The sequence below is a fragment of the Suncus etruscus genome, chromosome 14, assembly GCF_024139225.1.
Source record: "Suncus etruscus isolate mSunEtr1 chromosome 14, mSunEtr1.pri.cur, whole genome shotgun sequence".
NCBI lineage: Eukaryota > Metazoa > Chordata > Mammalia > Eulipotyphla > Soricidae > Suncus > Suncus etruscus.
Genome location: NC_064861.1, coordinates 97,405,618 through 97,423,023, shown reverse-complemented (window position 1 = coordinate 97,423,023; position 17,406 = coordinate 97,405,618). Strand labels below are relative to the sequence as shown.

General features: G+C 47.4%; 1 protein-coding gene across 2 annotated transcripts; it reads right to left on the bottom strand.

The window, feature by feature from the left end:
* Positions 1-3,413: 3,413 nt before the first annotated feature.
* Positions 3,414-16,759, bottom strand: PEG3 (paternally expressed 3). Of its 2 annotated transcripts, XM_049787000.1 has the most exons (8): positions 16,743-16,759; positions 14,480-14,877; positions 14,060-14,149; positions 13,528-13,683; positions 13,393-13,454; positions 8,594-8,708; positions 7,897-7,989; positions 3,414-7,738 (listed from the first exon to the last, which is right to left on the bottom strand). In XM_049787000.1, the coding sequence occupies exons 2-8, from the start codon at positions 14,871-14,873 to the stop codon at positions 3,849-3,851; spliced, it is 4,800 nt and encodes a 1,599-aa protein (XP_049642957.1). In that variant the 5' UTR covers positions 14,874-14,877; positions 16,743-16,759; the 3' UTR covers positions 3,414-3,848. The 2 variants fall into 2 exon arrangements, with proteins under 2 accessions (XP_049642957.1, XP_049642958.1); XM_049787001.1 differs by lacking the exon at positions 16,743-16,759 and having other exon boundaries at positions 14,480-14,924.
* Between the last annotated feature and the right edge of the window lie 647 nt (positions 16,760-17,406).

Genomic DNA, 17,406 nt, shown 5'->3' with positions numbered 1-17,406 from the left:
AGAAATGAAATGTTCCAAGATGTTTAGTCTTTGGATGATGAAAATATGGGTGAGTTTATCTTCTAGATATTTTGCTTTTGGGCCACACCTGGCAGTGTTCAAGGATTACTCCTGCCTCTACTCAGGAATCACTCCTAGCAGATTCAGGGCACCTTACATGATGCCGGGGATTGAACACCGGTTGGCTGCATGCAAGGCTAATGCCTTACACGCTTTGCTTTCACTCCAGCCCTCTCTTCTATATTTCTGTAACTTCGAACTTTCATAATAAGCACATTAGTTGTTTACAATGGAAATATATGGAGTGAAGGTGGGTTACCAAAACACTGTGCCATTCAAGGAAACACAACAATCAACCATAATCCCACAACCACGCTAGTTCCAAATTGTTTTCCACGTTTCTTCCCTTCTTCAGTCCTATGACTAATTATCATCATCATCCTAATCATCAGACCCAGGCACAGATCAAGATGTTAACAACTGATGTTGGGGATATAGGTGGATTTTTTTCCCATTCACTCAACGGAATTCTCCCAAGTTTAGTGAGTATACATTAGAACTATATTGAGAAAATACATACACAAAATTTAATATTGATCATTAAAGATCCAAGCCACTGAGACAAAATAGTTTACCATAATCCTACTATGATGCTATTTTTAATTCCTTTTTGTCATTTGAAACTGCGCATTAATTTAGCACTGCTACAGTCACAACTATATTCACTCAGATGAGACAGAGAAGTATATCAGGATGCAAACAAAAAATGCTGGGTACTGGGAATATGGATGACTTTTCAAGTCTTTTCTAATATAGTGCTATTCTCAAATCCCCCCCCCCCCGGGTCTGTATTACACTTGTAATGGAAACAAGCATAATAAAAATTTTTGTTGTTTATTGGGGATCATACCCGGTAGTATTCAAGGGTTACTCAAAAATCATTTCTGGAAGGTTTGGGGACCATATGGGATGCCAGGTATTAAACCTGGCTGGCTGTGTGCATGGCAAATAAATGCCCTACCTGCTGTGCTATCACTCCAGCCCCCAAGCATAATAAAATTTCTTATCAGAACAAGTTTATGAGGAAAATTCAAAAACATTATAATGCAAGTGTTTGACTATAACCCCACAAAATTCACATAATAGCTCTTCTGAATACACATTTTGACACAATTACAATCATAAAGCTGTGCACGGCGATAATAAACAATAATGTGAAAATGTATTTCTTTGGATGGTGAGAATATGGAAACATGGATTTTTTTCTCTAGTTTTCTGTAGTTTCCAAGATTCTGAGAGGTTTAAATTATGCTCTCAATGGAAATATGATTATAAATTTTAGTAACACTACTGTAAATAACATTCAATGTAAGAAAATAATGCTCCACTATAAGCCTACAACACAAAAGCTTTAGACTATTACAATACACTGTTAAAGTTACATAATTGTAGTATAAATATAATTCTAAATTGTTTATGCCACTTAATATTTTGTAAATATATCATCCATGTTGCTACATAACTTCATAAGCATCACTTTAAACACGTACATACTAATCTATGGATACCTAAGTTCATTTATCATTCCCCTCTTGTTTGGCATTGAAATTATTCCTAATTTTTCCTCTAATGTAAAGCTGGAAAGGACACCCTGACATCTGGCATGTTGCTCTCTGGAAAGTTCTACCGATGAATACCGCTCAACGGCAATGAGCCCCAATTTACCCTGACTACATGCCACTGGCGCCCAGTCTGAGGGGGCTCTGACAAAGTGCCTTACTTGTGTCTTCCCAGATGTTTATTTCAATCTTGGGTCTTACCTTGCAGCTGGCCCTCACCTAAACACTATGCCTTCTAAACCAGTGTTCCTCAACCTAGCTCATTCGAACACCCCTGTGAACCCCAATGATATTTCAAGGGAGCCACAAGTGAAAGTCATGTAAGGAGAGGGCAGGAAAAAAAAAACAACTGGTCCAAAGGGGACCAGCTGAACAGTCGAAGAAACATTAGTCTAAGATACGGAAGAGCACCCTGCTCAGTTCCTTGACAGCAAACTGACCTTCCAGCACCACTGCTGATGTCCTAGGGCAGAGTTGTGTTGGGATTTCCTTTGGCTTCCTCAGTTTTGCCTCATGCTCTCTGCCAGCTATGGCATTTCACTCCCTAGGGTTCAACTATGCAGATCACAGTGTCAAGAGGTATTTGATCCCCTCCAGCAGGTATGTGATCATGCTCCTCAAATCATCTGCTCTGATCTTTTGACGACTTCAATGACACATTCCCCCCCCCTTTTTTTTTTTTTTTTTTTGGATTTTTGGGCCACACCTGGTAACGCTCAGGGGTTACTCCTGGCTATGCGCTCAGAAGTTGCTCCTGGCTTGGGGGACCAGATGGGACACCGGGGGATCGAACCGCGGTCCGTCCAAGGCTAGCGTAGACAAGGCAGGCACCTTACCTTTAGCGCCACCGCCCGGCCCAAGTTTTTCTTTTCTAATCAACTAAGAGACAAAGAAATCTCTTCAGAGTTATGATGGGAGGGAAGGGAAAGCAGAGCATACACACAGGGAAGGGCACAGGAGCCTCAAGCCCTGAGGCCAGTTTGTGGTTAAAGGAAAACACATGAAGGAATTGCTTGAACTATTTGGGAGGGCTAAAGGTAGGACAAATTAAGGCTGCTGGGAAACCTGAGTCTGTGGTAAGCTTGGCATGTCCATAAAGAAAGCATTTAATTAAAAGAAAAAGACACTAACTACAGGTCCGGGTCAGACAAGAAAATGCCAAAGATCTGTTCCGAGATAGAAAGTTCTAAGTCTTGAGCTCCTGGTGCCCAGGGTCAGAGTGCCCCAGGACAGCATTCAGGACCACAGTCATGCTGCCGCTGGCACCTAAGGCAGGATGTACAAGCACAGAAATGGAATCTCATGTATAGCAGGAGAGTCTCCCCAACAGTTCCCAACCTTCATTAGGCACAACAGTGATCTAGTGATGGCTGAAACCTACTCTCCGCAAAGGCAAAGGCCTACATTTACCGGGAAGGGCCGGGACGGGAATTCACTACTTGAACCCACATCAAATTGGTTATAAATAATAACCAAGAATATTTCTTAGTAATAACTTGCAAGCTACAATGTGGCAGCTGTTCAATTTGGGTCACAAAAGGCCAACAAGCATATTGTAAAGGCTTGCAGAGCATGAGGTTCCAAAGTGTTGGGAGAATGTCTGAAAAGAAACTCAAAGTTCTCTTTTCAGATAGCGAAGTTCGATGACACTTTGTATCTTTCATGCCTCCACCTTTACAGTGAATACTTTAAGAAATAACACCGTCACTTCTCAAAATGATACAAATGGCTCAAATAATGCACAACCTCTTATACATTCTAATGTGTTCTTTGCCTCAAAAAATTGTTAAAAACAAAGCAAAACAAAACAACCCAATGCCAGGTCAGTAAACCTCCATAATAAACCCAAACTATATAATGTATTCAACTATCTAATGTCTTCTAACTATATAATATACTCAATGGTTACTACTGGCTCTGCTTTACTAGTTTATATACATCTCAGGAAACATGGGATCTAGGTTCAGATGGATGTGTGGAGAGTTGCCAAGAGTTACAAGTCCCAGACCACCAGGGTCTGTCTTAGGGTGGCTGCTCAGGTAGAAGGCAGGGTCTGTGCTATGGGTTCCCCACAAGCACACAGGGAGCCTGATGTTAGTCTGAAAGCAGGAGTTGCCACCCGGAGGCTCTTTTCAGTCTGCGGAGTGTATGCTAGGAGTCTGGTATATAAAGGTTTTATTTCACCGGGGTTTCCTAAGGACCCATTCCTGAAAGAAGTGTCCTGTGTTCTCAGCCAGTGTGGGTATCCTGGTGCTTAACAAGGGCCAGCGGGTTCCTGAAGCGCTGCCCACAGACGTCACACTTGAAGCACATGTAGTCCACACCAGCATGGCATCTGGTGCTGGCACCTGCAGCAGAGCAGGCGCTTTCCTCATAGGCACTTGCAGCCTCAGACATCACCCTGGCCCGGACAGCCAGACGCTCGAGGTGGGCTGGGCTGGACTGGAAGGTTTCTCGGCATTCCCTGAAGTCACAGTCGGACTCTTCCACCTCAATCTCTTCATTTTCACCTTCCTCCTCTGGGTCTTCAATCCCAGCACCATCTGGTTCATCTGTATCTCCCTCTGGCTTTTCTGCGCTTTCTTCTAGGTCTTCAATTCCAGCACCATCTGGCTCATCGGCATCCCCAACGGGCTGTTCAGCTGCCCTGTTTGGCACGGCAGCCTCCCCATCAGGCCCTTGGGCTTCTCCACTCGGCTCAGCGGCCTCCATGCTGGGCTCAGTTGCTTCAACTTCTGGCTCAGCAGCCTCCACCTCTGGCTGAGCAGCCTCTACTTCCTGCTCAGCAGCCTCTATATTTGATCTCTGAATCAACAGAACTTCTCGCGGAACCAGCACATCAGTTTGGACTTCCTGTTTTCTTTCATGAAGTTTCTGATATTTGGTGAGGGCTGTATTGTGAGTAAGTGACTCACCACGGTCCTTGCATTCATAGAACGGTGAATCTCTTTTGGGGGGCTCAGTAAGAAATGAGGTATGAACAAAAGAGGTCCCATAATCATAGGGCTCGTCTGTCTCGTGAATTTTCGAGTGCTCCTTCAGATCTGACCGTCTGAGGAACACTTTTCCACATGCTTCACATCCATGCTTTCTCTCTTCAGCCTGGCTTCTTTGAAATGCAGTCAGGGCTAGATCTGAGACAAAAACAGCTTCCCCTCTTTCACCCTGCTCCAGGAAATTCTCCCCCTCATGAGTTCGCATATGTTCACTAAGGACAGAGAAATGAATAAAATCCTGTCCACATACCCGACACTGAAGGAACATTCCTACAGGAGGACTCTTCTGTGGGCCATGAGGCCTCCATGGTTTGATGTTCAAAGGTTGCATCAAAGACTCATCACATCTCCTTTGCCCAGAAAGTGGATCTTGTTCGTGGACTCTCTGATGCTCAAGAAGGAATGAGCTGTGAACAAAAGATTCTCCACAAGTCTGGCATTCATACAGCCGCTCTCCAACATAATCTCTCTGATAGTCACTGATAGAACCGGCGTGAATTATAGACTGCTTATACTCACTGGTGTCAATGAGGTCGTATCTATGAACTTTCTGATGTTCCTTAAGGTCTGCCCGATCTGCAAAACCCAGGCCACAGTCCTTACATCCATAGATGGAATCCTCAGCTTCTGCCTCCTCTTCATCTTCTGATGACTCCTCCTGTTGTGGCTGCTTCTGCTGAGGTCCTTCCTGTTGAGGCCTGTCACAGAAGGCACCCTGAATAACAGAGTCTCCAGACAGCTTTATCCTGTGAACTTTCTCTTGGTCAGAGATTTTCGGATGTACACCACGGTCTCGGATGGTAGCAACGCATTCTCCACACACTCTGCACTCACTGCGCACTGACTGCCCTGCATGACTCGCGTGTGCTTTTCCTTCCTCGCACCAGGTCTGTGCCTGTGCTTCTGCACACCTCGACCGCCCTGGCTGCTCGGTACACCTCATCTGTGCTTGTGGCTCGGTGTAGCTGGCCTGTGGGTCAATAGAGGCTAAGCTGCGGATAACAGATTGCTCATAGTTTTTATTTCCAGGGGGCTTCCTTTCACTATGTATCTTCTGGTGCTCAGTGAGGTCAGAGCTCCGGGTAAAGGACTCTCCGCACAGCTGACATTCACAGAATTTCTCTCTAGGGAGAATGGCTCCAAGCTCACCAGAACAAAGGAACTGGATCACAGAGGTCTCATGCTTCTTACTCTCAATGTTTTTCTTTTCGGCATGTGCCTTCTGAAGTTCACAGACATTTGAGTTGGAAAGAGGCAATGCTCTGCCAGCTTTAACCTCACTAGAACTCTCTCCAGGAACATTTTCCTGTGACTGAGCCTGGGATATACTATGCGTAAAAGAATCCTTATAGTTGTCATCGTTATTACTCTTACTCCTTTTGTTTGGGTTCTCTCTGATAGTTTTCTTTTTCTTATCATTAATGTCTGAGACGCAGATGGTAGAGTCTCCCTTCTCATGACACTCAAGTTCATTTGCATTGAGACTTTGGGGACGTTTGAAGGTGTCTAAGCCATGTATGACTAACCTCTCAGGTGCCTTGGTTTCAGAAGAATTCGCTTGGGCACAAACCTTCTGGCGCTCACTTACATCTGTGCTCTGTATGGTAGACTCTGTCACTGCTTTTGGTCTACCGGAACCCCTAACACAGTGACTTTTCTGAGCTTCAGCAAAAGCTAAGCTATGAATAACAGACCACACATGAGGTTTCCTCTCATAGACCTTTCCCTCAGTGGGCAATTTCTGACTTGCATCAGGGTTAGATCTGATGGTAAAAGTCTTCTCTTCCTCCTCGTTTTCTGGTGGTCGTGTAATAGTGTGACTCTTCTGAGAGTCACTGAAGGGCAGATGAGTCACAGATTTCGAGTACGCCCTACCCTCACAGAGGCTCTTTCGAGCAAGAATTTTCAGATGCTCACTAAGGTTGGAGTTTGGCATAAAAGCTTTCCTACTGTTTTTAAAGTCATACAGCGTCTCCTTTGAATAGCTGTTCTGATGCCTCTTCTGACCAGGAATGAAGGTCTCCTCATACACCTTGCCCTTATTTTCAAAGGACTTTCCTCTGGTGTGGATCTTCTGGTGCTCTCTCAAGGACGCACTGTGATGAAAAGTCTCCGCACACACCTTGCATTCGTATAGCTTCTCTCTGCCATACATTTTCTGAAGCGCATGAAGGCTGGAGCTCGGCTTCAAGGTTTCCCTGTGCTCTTTATTTTTGTCATCAGAGAAATTCTCTCTCTCATGGACTTTCTGGTGCTCGATCAGGGCAGAACTATGAAGGAAGGTTTCCTTACATACCTTGCATTCATAGAATTTGTCTTTCCCGTATATTTTCTGAAGCTCACTGAAGGTGGGGCTAGGCATGAAGGGCTCCTCATCCTCCTCGTCTTTACATTCTGCAAGATACTCTCTAGCATGAATTTTCCGATGCTCAGCAAGAGCAGCACTCTTGCTGAAGACCTCCCCACACTCTTTGCATTCAAAGTGCTTCCCACCACCCTGCCTTTTCTGGACCTCACTGACAGACACACTGTTAATGAAGGACTCACCATACTCGTAGAGATTCTCTCTAGTATGCATGATCTGATGTTCAACAAATTCTGAAATCACACCAAAACACTTCCCACACTCATCACACACATAAGGCACGGCCACGAAATCCACTGGCTGTGATTTGGTGAAGGGCAGGGGGTTCAGGCTGCCCAGGCTCACAGCTTTTCTCATTTCACTGCACTCAAAAGGTCTCTTCCTGGCACAGCCTTTCTCATCATGAGTGGAGCCCTGGCCCTCTATGTCACACTGATAGCGCCTTTTTCTCTCAAGAACTCTCCTTCTGGAAACAGGGGTTGAATTCAAATGAAAACCTCCCCCTCCAAAGGCACTCTCCTGGTAACCTCTTTCCTGAATCACAGAGCCCTGCTTAGTGAATGAAGCACCTTTCCAAATGTTTTCTGCCTTTCTGGGGCATCTCTGTGATTGATCATCAGACTCCACACCCCTTCCAGCTCTGGTGTTGCGAGAGACATCCTTGATGAACTTTTCCATGATCACGCCGTGGGAAGATTCATCTTCACAAATTCCCCGCCGATGGATTGGTCTTCTGGCTTCAGGCATAGTTTTCAGACCTGAAAATGAACCCCAAATATAAATCCTCCTAGAACCTGTGTTCAATGGCCACCAGTGACAGTGGTGTGAGCTGAACATTGAAACCTCTCCCTGGAGATGCACTCGCCCACTCACTCATCATTCAAGCAGTGACTAAGTAGGACCTGTGTGTACTGACCTCGGCTGGTGCTGGGATAGGCACTTCTCTTTGACCTTGAGGAATGGCCTTGTGTCATATGGGAGTGGCCATCATGTTCAGCAAGCTGGACCCCTGGACACAAGAATGGTTCAGATTAGGACAAAGACTCACCACCAGAGATTTGTATCAGCAGTCCCTATTCGGTTCTCTGAGCATCTTTTGCTTGCATTCTATACTTCCTAATCTTTCTTCAGCCTTCTCTAACCCAGACTCCAATCCATTCTCTTAACCCTAACTAGGAACCTGTACAAAGAATATGGGTATCCCTAACCCTAGCACAATCCTGTCTTTCCCTCTTTTAAACTGGCTTTCTTGGCTTTCTCCCAGAGCATGCTTGCTTCCCCCTCCCGCCCATTCTCTTGACCCCAGAAACTTTCATTCCCAGGCCCACTCTTGGTGATACTTGAGAAGAACTTCAAGCATGTACAAACCAAGAGGAACTGAATTGAACCAATGCAGCACAGCAACCCTTTAAGCCAGTGTCTTATGCCCTAAGAGAATTATTCTAAACACAAACTGCACTGTTTATTCTTCTGTTTGAAATGTTCAATGGACTCCTAGCCTCTGAGTCCATATTTCTATTAACTCTCAACAGCTTAAGGGTTAGAAAGAAAAAGGTGACAAAAGGCTCTGTGAGTGGCATCATAGGCCTGGGAGACACGCCACGTCTGCCTACCCAGAGAGAGCAGCTTCCTGTAGTTCTCCATGTTGTCCTGGATTGGGTTCTGGGGCTCCCTGTGCTCAGTCAGGTCCATGCCATCTTGGAGTGACATGGCATCCATGCCCTGAAACTGCAAGTACACACATGTCAGAATGTAGGGGCCACTGGGTCAATACTAATGCTGTGGGACAGCACCACAAAGGTATGGAAATGCTCATGGCTTGATGGGCTCTGAGTGATCTGGACAAGTTTGACTAAGGGCTTACTTTGTACCTACCTTGGTGGTATACTCTGAGGAAGATCCAAAAGACACATGACACATAGTTTGTGCCCTAGTGCAGCTTATAATTTGGGTGGAGAGAAAAGACTCATGAAATGATAAGAGAACAATAAACAATAAGTGGAGTCCAGAGACTCAATGGTGAGCAGGGAGAACTGCACCAGTGAATAAGAGGTCTGAGAAGGGCTTGGGGAGAACCTTCAGTGCCAAGATTTGACGGAGAGGGAGGTTGGCTGGGACTACCCACTCTGAGGGGTGCAAGCGAGGGGGTGATGGAAACAGTGTGGCTCAGCCAGAGACCTGGTCAGGTAACAGGCCTCAGTCCTCTTTCTCCCCACCTCCACTGGACAACAGGACTTTAGCTGGGCTGAGGCCTACAGTGGCTCTACTTCCCAGGGGAAACTGGACCACAGACTCTTTCTGCTTCATGGCCACCTGTTGTGGCAGATCCACCCTCAGTCATGATTCAGGAGAGTTCTATGTGGCAGCTCTAGAACATCTCTGGTTTCAAAAAGTTGTAGTCCTGGGTGAAACACTAGGCCTAGAGACATACTCGAGGAGGGAAAGGACGTGGGAAAGTCTTCCGGCTGTAGAGCACAAGAAAACTCTAGCAGTCCAAGAAGACTGCAGCACACATGAGCTGTGATGCTCTGGACAGAAAATGCCATGAATCTAAAGCTACTCCTCTGAAACGAAAAGACGAGCGACAGCCTGCTTTATGCTACTGGGGGTGAGGATTTTCCACTGTTTTCTGTTGCCATAGAAACTGTAACTTCTATCCCAAAGCCATTGCTTAAAGACGTCTGATACTAACTCAACTGCTGCTCTACTGCTGGCAGTCCCACCAGAACAACAGGAAGAAGGTTTGCAGAGGGCCAGATATCTACCTAGTGAGGAGAACCCAACACTGGGGCACATATTTAAAAGAAAAGCCTCAGGGGCCGGAGAGATAGCATGAAGTAGGGCTTTTGCCTTGTATGCTGAAGGATGGTGGTTCGAATCCCGGCATCCCATATGGTCCCCCAAGCCTGCCACAAGCGATTTCTGAGCATAGAGCCAAGAGTAACCCCTGAGTGCTGCCGGGTGTGATCCAAAAACAAAAACAAAAACAAAAACAAAAAAAAAAAAATATATATATATATATATATATTTTTTTTTTAAAGAGAAGCCTCAAAGCGATTGCACAGCAGTAGGGAATTTAATTTGCACATGGCCAACCCAGGACAGACCTGGGTTCAATATCCAATATTACATATGGTCCCCCAACCCTGCCAGGAGCAATTTCTGAGTGCAGAGCCAGGAATAACCCTTGCATGCCATCAGGTGTGTCCCAAAAACCAAAATAAATAGTAAATCTTAATTTAAAAACAAAAGGAGGGAAGTCTCATTTTGCAACTGCTAATGTCCAGAGACCCAAGAGCAAGGGTCTCAAACTCGGAGCCCGTGGGCCGTTTGCGGTCCTCCGTACAATATTTTTTGGCCCTGCTCTAGAGGAATCTTTTTTTGTTTTGTTTTGTTTTAGTTGTTTGGGTCACACAAACACACGCCCCAATGTTCAAGGCTTACTACTGACTGTGCACTCAAGGATCACCCTGACTTTGCCTCCTGTGGCCCCCAGGTAAACTGAGTTTGAGACCCCTGCCCAAGAGAAAATAAAAGCAAGCATTTGGGGGTCAAAGAAGTTGGAAAGTGAGAAAGGAGCTTGCCTTGAAAGCAGCTGACCCAGGTTCAATCACCAACACTACACAGAGGTCCTACAAGTTCCTCCAGGAGTGATCCCTGAGCACAAAACTAGGAGTGAGCCCTGGGCATGGTCGTGTATGGCTCAAAACAAAACAGAACAGTAAGTCTCAATAGAACTAACCCTCCTCTTTACTGTTAAATTGGGGGTTAATTAAGATCAGCTACACGAACTGGGTGGGTCCCCAACAATTCTCACAGTGGAAGGGCCTCCTCCCAGGGGATGTCAGGTTTTTCACCAAGCCTCCCAGCATGTTACAAGCGAAGGGAAGGACAAGGAGCCAGTGGTTTGTAGGGGAGGGAGGGAATGAGAATGCCTAACTGAGGAGCTGGCCAGCAGACACCGTCTCCCATTCAAGAGGCAAAGAACACTACAAGGGCCACCAGGAGTCCCCACCACATGGCTGGAGAAGGGAGCAGGCCTTTTTCATCCCTTTCTCTCCATCTGCCTCAACTCTGGAAATACATGAGCACTGAATACTTAGTGATAATGTTTCCAAGAGAGCAAAACAATGCCGACTGAAAATTCAGCTCATTTATGCAAGTGGGTAGTCCCAACACCATAGACTCACAACACTGTAATGTGGCTCAGTGGTGGGAAACCTGCCTCAGAAGACCCCAGCACCCCTGCCCTTCTGCTCCGTAGGAGAATTTTCTGTTTTGTGGAACCCCTTATGCACTTCCTGTCTTCAGCTCCAGTGTTCTTTCTGGCCCTTGGACTCAGGGATCCAGGCCCACCACTCTGATGATGAGGGACCACTAACGTCATTCATCACCCTCACAATGCTGGCCCCTCTCATTTTCCCACAGAGAAGGGAAAAACCGAATCCCTGACGTTAGTCCCTATTGAGGACAATATAAAGAACCATCACCAACAGGGCCCACTGCTAGAAAGTGACTAAAAGTACACCGAAGAGCTTCATTCCTAAAAATCGAAGCCGCCTGGCAGCGGCGGCACTCAATAGTAACTCCTGGCTCTGCACTCAGAAATCGTTCCTGGCAAGCTTAGAGGACCACATGGGATGCCAGGATTCAAACCACCATCTGTCCTGGGTCGGCTGCATGCAAGGCAAACACGTGTCACAGCATGCAGCATGGATGTCTCCACATAGCGGACGCTAGCCCACCAGACATGTTTATTGGCTTTCCTGGTGCAGTGAGTTGAAATTCCCCCAAGAAATATTTTGGCCAGCAGGCCTGTTGGTGGAACTAATAATAACCCCTGCGTGGACCACTGGCTATATTTCTGTTATATATACGACATGGAGGTGACATTAAATATCTCTGTTCTTATCATTTGGCTTTGTCTCTTTTGCAAAACTACAGACCAAAATTCGGCCTTAGTCAATGTGCAGAGAAATTTCAGTACCAAAAGCTGCTAAAGTTCCCCCGCTGGCTAAGTATATTTGCAACTCAAAGATGAGTCCAGCCAGCTACCTGCAACCTGTTTTTCTGGTCTCAGCTTCTAGGTGCTAAGCAAATAGTTCCTGTCTTTCTTGCATTTTACTATTCTGACCAGATGCAAATTTGTAGCAAAACCAATTTCTCTTTCTTTGTCATAAGAATCTCCTTTCTAAACTAGAACTTCCTCCTTTTTAGCTGGGGATTCTTTTCACCTGTATCATCTGGTTTTTGATATGTATATTCTAGGACCTGCTATCATTGTCTTCCTTCTCCTAAGATTCCTGGGGCCTTTTGTCAGCGCAGAAATACCTTGCATACCAAAGAGGTGCATATATGTCTCCAGCTAAAAAAGTAAAATTGTCTCATATCTATTGTAGGCGTGGGTCCCCATACAATGTATTTTGTGTGGTCTCATTATTTCATATTTCATATTTGTCCATTCGTGTGCCCGCTTTCCTTTCGTGAAGGATTACGTCCCCACTAGAAGATGCTGAGACGCAAGATGCCTGCAGCACAAATGCTCTAGCCATATGCTATCTCTCTGGCCCAACACCTAACATTTTAATCTCGAGTTCTAAAATGTTGGTCAGTTTGTTTCTCAGAAAATAGAAATCAGGGACCGAAGAGATAGCATGTAGGTAAGATGTTTGCCTTGCATGCAGAAGGATGGTGGTTCGAATCCCAGCATCCCATATGGTCCCCTGAGCCTGCCAGGAACGATTTTTGAGCGTAGAGCCAGGAGTAATCTCTGAGCGCTGCCAGGTGTGACCCCCCCCCCAAAAAAAAAAAAGAAAAAAAAACACAACAAAGAAATAGAAATCATTAGTTACCAAGTAAGTGTGGCGTGAACTAAGGGGCAAAGACAGCCCAAGTTTGGGCACGAAGACCTGACACTTCTGACCTGCCCACCTGCTCCAAGCCCCACCCTTTTCAATGTGGCCAAGACAGAAGCTCCAGCCACCTCTGCTCACTGGGCTTCCTGCCTGCTTCTGGGACAGAGAACAAGTGACCATTTTCAAGGCAGGACTCAGAGCCTTGTCCCAGCACCACCCAATGCAGGAATCGCCTTTACTCTACCAGGGAGTCCTGGAGACAGGATGCTATTCAGAGATGAGGAAGGTGAGGGTCAACCAAACTATGAAATGGTCTGAGGCCACAAAGCGAGCAGGCGACTGGGCTGGGCTTCACCCCAATGAGCTCATGTCAGCCGTCATACAGTCAGAGTTCTGGGTCCCCAATGCCCTGTGGTGGTCACACCGTACTGGACTAGGGGTCTGTCACACAGATGACACACACAGGCCGCAGCCAGCCCCAGCCCTGGGCCTAGGCAGGTATGGGTGAGGTAGAGAACGTGGGTGGCCCTCCAGGCCAGAGCAGAAGCAGAGCATACCTGGGGTCTCAGCTCCTGGTCCTCCAACAGCATCCGGTGTGGCTCCAAAAGGCAGGAAAGTCCTGGGATGAAGGGAAGCACCATGAGCAGAGGTCAGGGCAGCCCCAGCGGCAGGACAGGGGAACAGGGACTTACTGCCTCGGGAGTGCCTGGGGTACAGCCAGCGGTCTCGAGGTTCCAGGTTTCTGCTTCTGCTCCTCAAGTCCTGCTCCTGCTCCCACTCCCAGTCTGCATCCCTATCCCATTCATGGTCCCAGTTGTGGTCCTGGTCCCGGATCCTATCCCGGTTACCTGAGAAAGGCAGAGTGAACCTGTACATTGGCACCCCACACAGATGCTTCCCTCCCATGCACTTGCGACCCTGACATCGTGTGATTCCCGGAGCCCCATTACTCAGAGGTCACCCCGAGACCTCAAACAAGTCTCCCCTTTGTCGAGAGGCTGGTTCCCTGCTTTCTGCTCTAAGGCTCCACTGAGAGAGCTGCAAAGCCAGGACAGATTGATACCACAGCCTCCTGCCATGAGCACCTATCTACAGCACAATGCCAAGTCCATCTATTCAGTCTCTGAGGCAAAGGGTTGATGTAGTTTGCCCTTTGCAGGAGGCAGCCATGCACTCCACAGTTCCTAACCTATCCAGTTCCACAGGCCACATAGGGTTACTCACCATAGAAAGAGGAGACAGAGCGTGGTGGGGGTGACTCTGCAACCCTCTGGCTCATGTTGTCTTCACTGGGAACGTCGCTCTCGCTGTTGTCTGAGGACACAGATGCAGATTCAGGGCTAGTTTCCCTTGGAGCAGATCCTCGTGCCCCTCTGTTGCCCACCTCTTGCCTCACCTCCAAACACCACGCTGGTGCTTTTTTCAGACTGGGAGGCTAGGCTTGGAATGCAAGGCTCCCCAGTTCCCCTCTCACCCAGCACACCCTAAGGTAGTGGACCCTCTTGTGGCAATTGTCTACCCCAGGAGACATGTGGAAATGTCACATTTGGTGGTTGCAAGGGGATGAAGTTGGGGCTGTATCTCCCAGGACAGGGACAGGCCCTGTCTAACCCAAGTGTTCCAGGGGGACCCCTGTATGCTCACCATCTGGTTCATACATATTCTTGAAATTTTCCAGCAGAGTAACAAGCTTCTCGCAACTCTCAGGCTTTTTTGCTCGCACCCAAGACTTGATCTTTTCTGGAAGGATGGTCAGGTACTGCTCAAGGACCAGGAGCTCAACAATCTCCTCCTTGGAGCGAGTCTCTGGCTGCAACCAATCTAGGCAGAGGTTTCGGAGCTCGGTCAGGGTCTTCCTAGGCCCAACAAATTCCACATAGAGGAAGTTCCGAAACCTCTGATGAAAGAATTCACAATCAGCTGCGCCTTCTCCTATGGTGACATCCGGCTCCTTAGACAAGTCACTGTCTAGCTCACATAGGTCTGGGGCCCAAAACTTCGTGGGTTTGGTGGCAGACAAGAACTTGGGAGGCAGCATTTCTCTAAGGAAAACGTTCAATGAAGGAACCAAACATGAGTCAACAGGAAAGACGCAGCAACCTGTGGGTCAGTTCCCAGGGACCTGGAGATCATAAAGAGGCATAGCATGTCCCACAAGCTGAGGACTGGGCAGCACTGCAGAGGGGCCAGGACACCTACAGGGGCACTAACGATGCTCTGGGAGCAGGCCAAGGAAACAGAGAAGTGTAAACCCCAATACATATACGTAACACACTCTTCCCCCACATAATCTCTTCCACATACGCCTCTCTCCCACACATAAACAATCTCTCTCACACACACACTGACACTCACACACGCTTCCATACATACAAATTTCTCTCTTTCAACAATCTCCTCCTTAGAGAAAGTTTCTGGCTGCAACTAATCTAGGCACACCGTTTCACTCCCATACACACAATCTCTCCCATATATCTTTTTTTTTTGTTTGTTTTGTTTTTTGTTTTTCAGGCCACATCCGTTAGATGCTCAGGGGTTACTCCTGGTTACGCGCTCAGAAATTGCCCCTGGCTTGGGGGGACCATATGGGACGCCGGGGGATCGAACCATGGTCCTTTCCTTGGCTAGCGCTTGCAAGGCAGACACCTTACCTCTAGCGCCACCTCGCCGGCCCCACTCCCATATATCTCATCTCCTACCATCCTCTCTCTCTCTTACACATACCCCCCCTCTCTCTCTTACACACATACCTTTCTCTCTCCTCTCTCTCCCTCCTCTCTCTCCTTTCCTCCCCTCCTCTCTCCTACTTTCTCTCTTTCTCTCTCCCTCCCCCGCCTCTTTCTCAAATGCCCCTATGTCCCTGCCCCTCCAAACCTGCCCAGGAGATAGCTGCTGTGAACACTGTCTGCAGAGTCAACTCTGCTCTGCTCACAATGCTGTGATGTCGGGCACTAATTGTGTTTGGTGACCTGGAGTCTGTCCCTTATCTGCACACAGAACCAACAGCATCTACAGCCCCTAAGTTAAATGAAAAGAGATGGACTGATCACTACTTTCCGAGCACTATGAAAACAGCCCAGAGCAGGAGAGGGGCAGAGGTCACATGGAAATGCAGCAAGCACTCTGCCTAGACATGGTGACGGAAGGCTGCCCTGCTGCAGGTGCCCCTAAGTAGGTGCCATGCATGACCTGATAGCCTCATCCTTGGGTGGCTTTGCAGGCTTCTTTCTCTGAGGCGCTGCCAGCACTTACTCCCGATTCCCCAGTGCCCAAGCTAATCTGCTCAACTTTCCAAGTCCAAGTGATTACATATAGCAAGGGACTTAGAACCTTCCCATCATTCTGCCCAGCACTGACATCCCACACGCAGACCTGCTTAAAAGCATGGTTTCAAGCAACGAAACACTACTGTGCACAACAACCGATGCAAAAAATGAATATTAAGGGAGAGAAATGTAACATTTTATGTCAGTTCAGTTCATGTACTGACTTTACTGCAGAGAAAGCCTGGTTCTGATTTGAAATGAAAACCATTGTCTCTAAGGTCTGGTTCAGTCCTCTGGGCTTACGTTCTGCAGGGGAAGGGGGAAAAAAACCCACTAACTGCTCCCCTGTCATCGAGACACCTTGGGCTACTACACCAGTCCCTCCCTGCCACTGTTCTCCCAATGGGCAGAGCGATTCCAGCACAGAGGTAAAGGGCAAGTGCCCTATCAGTTCTCTGAGAACTTGAGAGTCCTGGCAGCTGTGCCCTATGCCTAAGGTGGGGGCTGCCTGCTTGGCTGTGGCTTTGGGGTTCTGTTCAGGGTGGGGAGGTGTGGGAGTAGAGAACGACAGCCCCCTAGACATAGCAGGACACCCTGGCCCAGGAGCTACAAGCCCACCCTTCCACAGGCAACATAATCACCTGTGCAGGAGTGAGATGATATAGCAGGAACTGCAGCCACTCCCCTCAGGAACACAGTCCAGTCAGCGCAGGGCCTGCAGACATGGTAAAGAGAAGAACATAGGCCATGAGCAGGAAGTAAGGTTCGAGAGCATCAGGGCACAAGACACAGTAGAGAAGCACACAGGTATGGACAGGGAGGAAGGCAGTGAGGCCAAAAAGCATTCCAGATCACCTCTGAGAAAAGACTAACACCACACCATCAAAGACCATTTAAGATAAGAGTGCACCTATTTGAGGAAACCAGAACAACAGGGTCATGTACTGTTCAGGGTTCACTCCTGGCTCTGTGCTTAAGATCATCGCATTTGATGGTGCTCAGGGAACCATATACAGAGCCGGTGACCAAAGCAGGGTGGGTGAATACAAGGCAAGCACTGTAACTATCCCTCTGGCCCAAATCAGAACAATTACAACACCCAAGACAAGAAAAGCATTAACAAACTGCAGACAGAATTCGTGATAGCAAATATAGTTTTTTTTCTTAATTTTGGGCCACAACCAGCAGCATTCAGGGGTTCCTCCTGGCTCTATACTCAGAAATCGGTCCTGGCAAGCTCGGGGACCCTATGAGATGCCAGGATTCAAACCGGGGTCCGTCCTGTGTTGACCATATGCAAGGCTT

What these genes read in the sequence shown, in the direction of transcription:
- PEG3 (XM_049787000.1), bottom strand. Translation starts at nt 14,873, where the DNA reads ATGCTGCCTCCCAAGTTCTTGTCTGCCACCAAACCCACGAAGTTTTGG. An exon ending in CAGGAAGCTGCTCTCTCTGG is followed by an intron (nt 7,990 to 8,593) that starts GTAGGCAGACGT and finishes TCTTGTGTCCAG; the next exon opens with GGGTCCAGCTTGCTGAACAT. An exon ending in CTATCCCAGCACCAGCCGAG is followed by an intron (nt 7,739 to 7,896) that starts GTCAGTACACAC and finishes GTTCATTTTCAG; the next exon opens with GTCTGAAAACTATGCCTGAA.